Source organism: Pocillopora damicornis, chromosome 7, assembly GCF_964200805.1.
Source record: "Pocillopora damicornis chromosome 7, jaPocDami1.2, whole genome shotgun sequence".
Classification (NCBI taxonomy): domain Eukaryota; kingdom Metazoa; phylum Cnidaria; class Anthozoa; order Scleractinia; family Pocilloporidae; genus Pocillopora; species Pocillopora damicornis.
This window is the reverse complement of record NC_142676.1, coordinates 25,409,465-25,420,130: the sequence shown is the minus strand read 5'-3', so window position 1 is coordinate 25,420,130 and position 10,666 is coordinate 25,409,465. Positions and strand designations below refer to the sequence as shown.

The 10,666-nt window shown below is 39.0% G+C and overlaps 2 protein-coding genes across 6 annotated transcripts in view; both read left to right on the top strand.

Moving 5' to 3' along the window:
* The window catches only part of LOC149043303 (uncharacterized), a 12,604-nt gene extending 12,245 nt beyond the window's left edge, over positions 1-359 (top strand). For all 3 annotated transcript variants that reach the window (XM_089211903.1, XM_089211902.1, XM_089211901.1), the window contains one exon: positions 1-359. This exon is cut by the window's left edge and continues 906 nt beyond it. In XM_089211903.1, the coding sequence (XP_089068029.1) occupies positions 1-149 (149 nt within the window). In that variant the 3' untranslated portion in view covers positions 150-359.
* A 3,287-nt stretch (positions 360-3,646) lies between these two features.
* Positions 3,647-9,129, top strand: LOC113686331 (uncharacterized). 3 transcript variants are annotated; one of them, XM_089211900.1, is made up of 5 exons: positions 3,647-3,771; positions 4,815-4,883; positions 6,010-6,085; positions 6,570-7,288; positions 7,767-9,129. In XM_089211900.1, the coding sequence occupies exons 4-5, from the start codon at positions 6,589-6,591 to the stop codon at positions 8,810-8,812; spliced, it is 1,746 nt and encodes a 581-aa protein (XP_089068026.1). In that variant the 5' UTR covers positions 3,647-3,771; positions 4,815-4,883; positions 6,010-6,085; positions 6,570-6,588; the 3' UTR covers positions 8,813-9,129. The 3 variants fall into 3 exon arrangements, with proteins under 3 accessions (XP_089068026.1, XP_089068024.1, XP_089068025.1); XM_089211898.1 differs by lacking the exon at positions 6,010-6,085; XM_089211899.1 differs by lacking the exons at positions 3,647-3,771; positions 6,010-6,085 and adding an exon at positions 4,581-4,662.
* The last annotated feature ends 1,537 nt before the right edge of the window (positions 9,130-10,666 follow it).

Here is a 10,666-nt window from a genome sequence, read left to right as displayed (position 1 = left end):
AATATCCCAACATCAAAGACGTCGATGAACTGTTAAGTGTCGCCTTTAACAAGGGAGTCATACCCGCCATGCGAGATGAAGTACTTAGCAGAAAAGGGAAAGCCAGTCGGGGAAAGAAGTTCAAGTCTCAAACCTGCTGCCATGCTTAAACTTGCAATTCATGTCATTGGGTTTATTTAAATATATTATCAGTCGACATTGGAAATATGGTGAATTGATCGGTATAAGTTTAGCTCTAGGTGCGATTTTTCCTTCGCAAACTTGTTGTTAGGGCTTAAGGTTCACGTTTATTTTAAGGTCATAATCACGCGTCTGTACTAGTCACTGGTGTATCGCTCGATTAAAATAAATATACGTGATTGTGAGTGATACTTCTGTATCTGGTAAATCATAGTAAAAACACTTCAAAGACGGATTGGATATGTTTATCCCGGCAGAAGAGACGACGACTGTTTTTGTTCGATATTTTTATGAAGAATTAAGTAACGAAGATTCACGTGTTTATCAGAAATTCATGTAGCCATCTCTCCCTGACCACTTTTAGTAAAGGCTTTTAAATTTTAAAACAGCCCAATTGGGGCCAGTTAGAGTAAGTTTGGCAAAGGTGTAATATGCAAAATAACAGGACTAAGAAAAGAGTGGAGTCATGTCAACACGCTGTAACTGAATCAACAGCTATAATTCTGCAAGTTTTCAGCTTCACAATTCTATTTTCACACACGAGTGGCAAAACTGTCTTCCCATTTTCAATTTTATGTTGTTTATCTGAATGAGAAGAAAGAAGCACTGCACACTGCAGAATTGCCGTAAGATCTCCACACAGCTCAATACTTTATTACGCATACAGTTCTTGGATTCAAGGAAAACCATGGTGAAAACAAGAGACGGCTTTGTTTTACAATAGTAGGGGCGCTGTGTGCACGTCTTGCTCAGAATTTATTTCCTTTCCTTGGTCCCGTTTCTTTGAATTAAAACTGACAGAATGTTATGACGAAAATCAGCTGGACGCTCCTTATGATCCAAACTCTCCAGGTGCCCATTTAAATGGAACTCTAGCTGAAGAAATTCCATAAGTAAAAAGTTATATTTCTAATTAAAGGTCTCTATCCGCCCTCCAAGAAACCTGAAAGGGGCAGAAACAAAGAAACCTGAGGAGGAGTACTAATAGTTCCCGCGTGAACATATTCAATTGAAACCAGCGGAAGAAAAAGGAAAATAAAATGTTACTATAGTATGCAAAATTATGAGCCACTTGAAATATATTTGCTCGCGCACGATTGATTTAAAGGCATTATGTGACCGAATATTCTCCAGCTAAAAGTAGGGGATATCCAAAGATACTACTCTTTCAAAATTTAATTCAAGAAGAGAGAGTGTTCTATGGTTCTTACATACGAAAGCAAACGTATTTTTTTGTTCATTAAGTCGTACCAGAGAACATTAAAAAGAAAACTCCCAACGCAGCTAACAGTAAGCTGTTCGTAAACGTTTTTTCCACGTGTTGCAAAATATTTGAAGGATAATAAACAAAATAGCATCTGTTTTGCGGGAAAATATACACGTATATTTTTCCTTGGACTTAATATGTTTCTCGAAGCTCACAGTTTTCCTCGAGCTTTGCTCTCAAAAAAATGTTTGCATCTTGGAACAAATAATGTCCGCGGACAAATATCCGAGCACATTATTGCACCAAGCAGAGGCGCAATAATGTGTTTGAATCGGGATCTATTGATCCCGTTTTAACAAACTAGGCATGTTCAATCAAGTCTAATTTCTCATCTGGGTCGCAAGGTGTTATAAGAGAAATATTGGGGTTGGCGGTACAAGATCACAAAGTGATCGCGTACAAAAATGCCAACTGTCTTTATTACTTTACATATTACAGAAATTATTTAACAAAATCATTTGATGAAATTGTTTAACGAAATCATTTGATGGAATTACTTACCGAAATATTTTTATAGAATTATTGAGTGGAATCATTTGATAGAATCATTTTATATATTTTTCTATACTATAGGAGACTAGCGCTATATCATCATTTTTCCATCGGGAGACATTCTCAGAAAACAGGGAAGTCAATGTTCATGACACCTCTCTAAGGTGCAATATGATTTGTGTAGCGTCTCAAACAACTTCTTCTCATTTCCATTTCCTTATTTGTCAGTCAGTGATGGCTTTTAGGGGATTTGCCGAGGAAATGAGGCATCACATTGCTGTCATGCTCTCCTAAATCATGTGAAAGTCTCGTGAGAATGTTCGAGACCTTTACAAATTAACAAATAGAGAAGCTTTGGCTGTGCTCTGTTCTGTTATAAAGCAAGCAGGAAGCGGCTAGAGCACGAAAGAAATGTAGGGAGAAACACTCGACTACGTCTCGTGTTTCTCCCCACTTCTTGAGTGCTTTAGCCGCTTCCTAAGTGCTTTATAACAGAACAGAGCACAGTCAAGGCTTCTCTGTTTGTTAATTATAATAAAGAATCCATTAGATTCCCCGAGCATTACTTTCAATTTTCAAAACAAACTTTATTTCCAAAGCGAACAACAGTGTCGTCAGCATGCTCTATACTCTCATAAAGCACGCTCCAATAAGCCAATCAGAATCCCTGTTAGAATGGTTCAAATAATCTGATTGGCTGTACAAGACTAAAGCTGTCAAAAGTGTCAAACCACCAAAGTTAAAAAACCATCAAAGTTCACCTTCTGCGATAGTTTACAAACTAAAATAGTTCGGTAGGTCGAATTTGACACTTTTGCCTGAAGTTTTTAAGTCTCTAATACAGAATCTTGAACTGAAATGTTCAGTGAACTTCAGCCGAGTTATGGCTCATAAAAACACGCAAGTTTTTTCACATGACAAGGTAGAAAACAAACTGTTCAGGGCGAGTGTTTTTTTAATGAACGACAGCCGAATTCACCGGAATATGAAGATCGCTCGGGATGACAGCGCCGAAAAACTCGGCTGCAGTGACAGATGTGACTTTCCACTCAACGCATCGGAAAGGATATCAGAGCAAGCTCTAATTTTTCCACTTGAAGGGCGGCCGATGTAGTTTCTGAGGCTTGCTGTGATGACCGGAGATCGCCATGATGAGCGAGCCGCGATGGACTTCAGCGTGATCATATTCGCTCAGACACCGTCATGATTCGAATGAATTTTAACAGTTATGCCAGTTTGGTTATATTTTTCATCGTTTCTGTTTTGTTCTGTTTTGTTTTTGAACACTGAACTTTATATACTATATGAGTGTTAGCCGTGTTTGATTTTTATTTCCGTACGTAAGCTTGCAATCTACTGAGCGTGAATCAATCTTTAAAACCTCGAATGTCTATTTTGTTTTTCCTTTGAGGATTTTCGTATCTACTCACGTTTTAATAACGTAAATTACGGCGCCTGGTATGTTTACAAACCTTTATTTGGTTCTTCTGTTGCTACTTGCCGGCTCGCTTGTTCCGAAATTTCACTTTCAATTATCGGAAAAAAGCTAAAAGGAAGTCCCGGAAAAGGTCGAACATAGTACAGTTTGGCAGATGGCGTGACAGCTCTAGCTCAGCTCTATGCTCTATACTCTCATAGAGCACGCTCTTTCAACCAATGACACCGCGTGTTATATCCGAACTTTATTATAATATATGTTAAAAGCTAATTTCAATAAAGAAACTAAAGGAATATTAGCAGCTGGTGTTTTCACGACGTCGAAAGAAGCGCGGCAATTGGGCCCCGAAAAGCGCTGAACTTTTAGTTTCATTTGTGAGGGAGATAGCGAGACAGTAAGTAAAACGCCTTTTAATTCTCTTCCTTAGCTTTTCTTCCTACATTCTGAATGTCTTGGTAGAATAACACCTTTCCTTACCCCTCATCAACAGGAACACTTCCAGTTTCGAATGTTGCATTCGATCGTATTTGGCTGATTTACATGTTTAAACGGGGTTAATAAGCACACAGGTGATTCTGTTCTGGAAGCTCTTCATGGTAGCTTCAAATCCTTTCCATGTCTTTTATTTTTCATTTTTTCTATCATTTGGCTTTAAACAAATGCTTCCACTGGTCAGATAAAGAACGCTTGTAAACGCTCAGCTCGAAAATGAAAATGAATATTGCGTGTGAAGATGTTAACATTTTTGGTCAACCAACGGTGGTCGATTCAGGACAAAACAATCCATATGAGCTGCTAAAAAAAAGCAATCGCGAATATTAGACAATTCAATCGTCACAGAAAATGAATGGAATATGAAGCTTGAGTCAAGATTCTGTAACGTGACCCAAAGTATGTTTGTATTCTGATCAGAGTTCCTCTTAATATAAACGGCGGAGGATTTAGAATTCATTTGAAATCATTTGATGGAATTACTGAGTGGAAACATTTAATAGAACCATATGTATATTTCTCCATGCTATAGGAGACTAGCGCTATATTATAATTTTCCATTGCGAGACATTCTCAGAAAACAGGGAAGTCAATGATGGCTTTCAGGGGATTTCCCGAGGAAATGAGTCATCATACTGCTATCATGTTTTCCTAAGTCATGTGAAAGTCTCGTGAGATAATTTGTAATCTTTACAAATATATATTAAAAGCTACTTTTTTAAGAAAGATTACCAGCTGGTGTCTTCACGACATCGAAAGAAGCGCGGTAATTGAGCCTCGAAAAGCGCTGAACGTAAGTTTCATTTGTGAGGGAGATAACGACACAGAAACGTGATATCCACCCAGCTCTCTGTTGTCTGTTGACGTTGCCTCCCACTTCAACTTGCTATTTGACAGGCCTTTTTGTTTTTCCCTGTTGGTCAATTACTTTCCACGTTTTGATAGGTACTTGAGAAACGTTTCCTGGCATCATTTGCTTCTGATTTAACTGGTTGACGTGAAGTGAACAGTCCGGTAAGTATAACGTCTTTTAATTCTCTTAGCTCTTTCTTCCTACCTTCTGAATGTCTTGATAGAGTAACACCTTTCCCTACCCCTCATCAGCCGGAACACTTTCAGTTCGAATGTTGCATTCGACCGTATTTGGCTGATTTACGTGTTTGAACGGGGTTAATAAGCAGGGACACAAGTGATTCTGTTCTAGAAGCTCTTCTTTTTTCACTCTTGCTATTATTTGGCTTTAAGCAAATGCTTCCACTGGTCAGATAAATAACGCTTGTAAACGCTCAACTCGAAGATGGAAATGAACACTGCGTGTATAGATGTTAAAATTTTTGGTCAACCAACCGTGATTGATACAGGACGAAGCAATCCATATGCGTTGCTAACAAAAGTAATCGCAAAAATTAGAAAATTCAATCGTCACAGAAAATGAATGGAATATGAAGCTTGAGCTAAGATTTAAACTATTCAAAACTATGAATGTCTTCTGATTAGAGTTTCTTTTAATATGAACAGCGGAGGATTTAGAATTCTGACCGTTATTGTCTCAGGAGACAGACAGAGACAGCTCTTCTGTAGAATTTTAAAGAGAATTCTGTTTGTAAATACGGCCCTAAGAGTGACAGGGAAAGCAGGAACAAAAGTAATGTTTTGTTACCCAGTGCGAAAAAATGGTGCACCTTTCTGCATCGAAAACCTGGGGCGATGATCGCTTTTGTCTAACTAAACAGACTCCAGTTAAAGGTTATGCAAGATCTAAGCGCTCGCTGATTATTTTCCGTGTCATTCGTATTCATTTATTTCGCTCTTTATTTTTTTCACACCTCCTCGTTAGTGTTTTTTATTAAGTTTGTCAGCGTTTTACTTCGTTAGTTACACCTTTTCGTGCGTTTCTCATACCGCACGTCATTTCGCAGCCCTCTTGTATTTAAAGCCAGTTTCTTTTACGCATAATCGCTTTTCATTCTAGTTTAACCTATAGTCGCGCTTAGCGCAGTTCTCTGTTTTGTAATTCGATTTTGCAGTTGTATATTTGACGTTATCAGTGTGTTTTTTCCGTTTTGTTTCGTTTGTATTCATTTTTTGTTTGTAGTTTGTTTATCTTGATTAGTCAATTTAAGTCTTATTTATGTTTTAGTTTCAACCTACCACTGTTGTTGCTCTCTGAAATAAAAGTATTTCGAGGTGGAAAGATTACGTTTTTGCTGCTGCAGGTCATTATGAAAAACAATAATAAATCATATTGAATTATTAGCTTGATTCTGAAAATACAATTGTGACTGAAGTGGAACGCAAAAGATATCATGGTTTATTGACTGCACACTTTTTAATAGCACACGGTCCAATGACTGTTTGTCTAATTTAGGAATAAACGTCTACAAAATAAAGGGTATGACAGACTTTAACATGAAGAAAAACAACACTGACGTTATCAAAAATCTAATATGAATCCAGGTGTTACACCTGCCAGTCGCAAAGTGTTTAACATGACATTCGTTTTTAGGTAAGTTGTTCCATGCATGTTCTCACCAACAGAGCAAGGGATTCGCCTCCTCGTATTTTACAAAACGTCCTCTCGCACATTCATACCGTTCAGCTCAGTTTATAAAATAATTATTAAAGATTGGTATAAAGCTGAGTGGACATTTAAGTTAATAGTGGGAATTAAATATCTTATTTCTTCTCTTTTTCTTTAAGAATTTAGATCTGCCACAACATGCCATTTGAAGACCTTATACAGGAAGTCAATGATAACATCGAGCAAGAGAAAAAGAAGCGAGCCAGACTGAAAGACCTGGACCTCATTGTGCTGGACAACTCACTTCGTGAGAGCACTGTGGGTCAGCTTCGTGGGCACACACTGGAAAACAAGCGTAAGATTTACGATGAAGTCAGAAAGTGTGGATTCCAGTTCAAGATTGTGGCAGCCTATTCTCATATGCCACGCGTGGATGACTCCTGGGTCGCTGAGATCGTCCGTGAGTGTGAGGAAGGCAAAGAAGACCTGGGTAACCTATTTGCATTCAGTGAGTTTTTCGAGTCGGTCTCTCAGGGTATTCCTGACACCAAAACTATTCCTGTGGGTCTGAGAAAGATGCAAGAGCAGGGATTGATCAATCCTATCATAGAGATAGATTTGGCCATAAAAAGCATCAACTGGGAAAAGTTCACCGAGAAGGACATGTTCTCACTGCTGACCGAAAGATTCAAATGGAGCCGAAAATATTTGTCTCCAGATGCCAAGATCATGGTAAATCTACGAGACTTTCCGGACGCCATGGTCTATGAAATGGAGCGGCTGTTCAGTCTTGTGGACTACATCGCGTCCATGCCTGAAGCTGAGCGTCCTTTTGGAATCATGTTTGAGGAGCCAACGGGCAAGTTTTTACCAGAGGAGGTTGGCGCCTGGACTGCTGGTAAGCTTGCTCACTAAATAGTTGACACTCCTGTATGTGATATATTTCTTCTGGTCCCGACAAGGATGACAAGAGATGATCATGTTGAAAAAACAGGTGGAGTCATACCAGAGACAAACATTAATCAATAAGTGATCATAGGGCTTGAAACAAACTATACATCAAACAAATTGTAACGTTAAAACAATGCAGTTAATACACTTCTCTACAGAATGTTTTCATTAAATCAGTCTTTGGTTGTTCGTGTTGTTGTTGTTATTGTTGTTGTCTGTAGTTGTTGTTTCTGTCTTAATGTCCTTGGCAATGGTATTGCTTAATTATCCAAGGAGCATATCAGGTTTAAAGTAAGAACATGCTCTGAAGATTTGCCAGCCGTAAAAGTTAAGGCCTGCGTCAATACCTCTTTATGTAATATCACAAGGATCGCGATGTGATTTAACCTTTACATACTAACTTGAGTATTTGTCATATTATCGAGGTGTACGTAAGATCATGGATTCCCATGGGTGGACTTCTGGACACCTCTTGGCTCATGTTCACAAGAAGTGGGCTCTTGGGGAAATGGTGCAGCTTGAATGCCTTATAAACGGAGCTAACGGTATCTGGGCAAGCATTTGTGAGGAAGGAGCTGCTCTTGGTCACGCATGTTCTACAGTCACGATGATGAACCTCGTCCGAATGGGGAACAAAAAGGTCCTAAAACGCTACAACTGCCCCGCTCTAAGGGATGCTGCATCTAGCGTGACTAAGATCACCACTGGCCTTCCACCCCATCCCAAGCAAGTCATCTATGGCGAAAGAGCGCTGGACTTAGCATTTGACTTTGGAAGCATCGCAGGTGGAACCGCTGGGGAAACCGACTTTGACCTGGCTGAGTTCTTTGGAGAAGAATCCCCGGTGAGGATTAGTACACTTGCTTCCGAGAGCATGATCCTGGACAAGCTGGTAGATCTGTTTGGTGAGGATAGGCAGTTTACAAATGCAATGGCTGCTGCAATGAAGGAACAAATGATTGAAGACCTGACGAACAACACCAAAGAAGAATACACGAGTGCAGCCGGCATCGCCATGTTGTTTGATAAATCAGGAGGACAACTCACCACGGAGATGTCAGAAGTCATTAAAATTGCCGATGTGGAGAGTGTACACGCCCAAAATCTCATTGAAGAGGTTCGTAGTATATGGAACGAGTGGGACATCAAGGAAGAAGAACAAAATGACGATCAGCTGATGTTCTGCTCCTTCTACAACGGGTTCATGGCTCCTTACTTTGGATGCTTCATGTGCGATGACACACAGAAGGCCTTGCAAGCTATTAACATGGATAATGACGGATACATCGACTGGAATGAATTCCTGGTGTATCTCAAGTGGGCGATGCGTCAATATCCCAACATCAAAGATGTTGATGAACTGTTAAGCTGCGCCTTCAACAAGGGAATCATACCCGCCATGCGAGATGAAGTACTTGGCAAAAAAGGAAGGCAAGTCGGAGAAAGAAGTTCAAGTCCAAATGAAAAATGATTTAGGCATTCCGTTCGCACTGCCTCATCCTAAACCTGCTGCCATGCTTGAACTTGCAATTCATGCTATTGGGTTTATTCTGATAAATTATTAGTCAACATTAGAAATATGGTCAATTGATCGGTGTAAGTTTAGCTGTAGGTGCGATTTTTTTTCCTTCACAAACTTGTTGTTAGGGCTTAAGGTTCTGGTTTATTTTAAGGTCATAATCATGCGTCTGTACCAGTCACCGGTGTATGACTCGATTAAAAGAAATATATGTGATTGTGAGTTGTACCTCTGTATCTGGTAAATCATAATAAAAACACTTCAAAGACGGATTGGATATTTGTTTATCTCGGCAGAAGAGACGACGACTGTTTTTATGCAATAATTTTATAGAGAATAAAGTAACGAAGATTTACGTAATTATCGGAAATTCAGGTAGCCTTCTATTCTCTCTCTGACCAATTTCAGTCGAGGTTTTTAAAGTTTAAAAACAGCCCATTGGGGCCTGTTAGAGAGAGGGCGGTAAAGGTGTGATAAGCAGAAAACAGGACTAAGAATAGGTTTCGGTGAGGGCCTTACAGTGGAGTCGTGTCAATAGGCTGTAACTGAATCAACAACCATATTTCTAAAATTTTTGAGCCTCACAATTCTATTTTCACACACGAGTGGCAAATCTGTTTTCCCATTTTCAACTTTATGTTTTTTATTTGGATGAGAAGAAAAGCTTACAATAGCAAATGAGCTAAGACCAAGCGCGAGTCAGCAAACAAATGAAAAGCCGGTGATAGTGCATAGAATGAAAGTCAGGGATACCCAATTTTATTTTGATATTACGATTAAAGCAAAAAAGCCTTGGAATAAACGAAATGCACTCAAACAATGTATGTTTACTGTTCTAAGGGAATAAAAACCTGACTGGAAACAGTTGAATTATCCAATTAGTATAGTATTAATACTTCATCTGTTTGCTGTTCAGGATGATGGGCGAGTTACAATAAATCCTTTCATCTGTTTAAAATATTATTTTCCACCCAAACAGAACTTACACTGCAGAATTCCGTATCAAGAAATGGGCCATTGTTGTGGGTTAAATTCGACTTCACAAGTTCAAACAAAAGCCTTTTGTTGTTTGTTGCGCTGAGAAAATTGTGCCGAGACTCGGCGAAGATGAATTTCAAATCGTTGCAAAATTGTTGGCGTGATAAATTAGCGGCACTAGGGGAGAGGGGTTGGGAAAGTCGCTCATGAGGGTGATGTTCACACAGGGGTACCCAAGGGAGAAAATGTCCTTCACTATGCTTGGTCTCTCAGTATATTTTTTTTTATCAGCGAACCAGTTGATTATAAATTTAGTAACACGATAAGGATGCTTTGTTGTTAAAAACATTTCACGAACTACACTCGGCAAGAGGACGAGAGGAAAAAAAGCAAACTAAACAAAACTGAATCTTTTTTGAACAGCTTTTAAAGGTTTTCAATGTGAACATAAGCGTAAATATTCCGTAGTGTAACATGTCTTGAGCGTTTTTCACTCTTCGAATTACATACCGAATAGCCATTTAAGAAGTATGTAATAAGGCTTATTCACTATTGTTATTAACCCCAAACAAGATAACTGTAAATGCTAAGTTCTTCATACTGTACTTCGGATCAGTTGATAATAGCGCGCAGCACAACGCCGCAAAACGATGAAGCTTTTATCGATGTTTTACTTGGTCAAGAGTTGTGAATTTTAAAACTAACTTGCCTAACTCGTAGAAAAGAAAGAAAATAAAACGGTTTGTCTATGAAAACTCGCACTTTGGACTGGAAAAATCGCCCAATTAAGCCGTTGGATGGAAAAAAAGGATCAATGTGGTCGTTGTA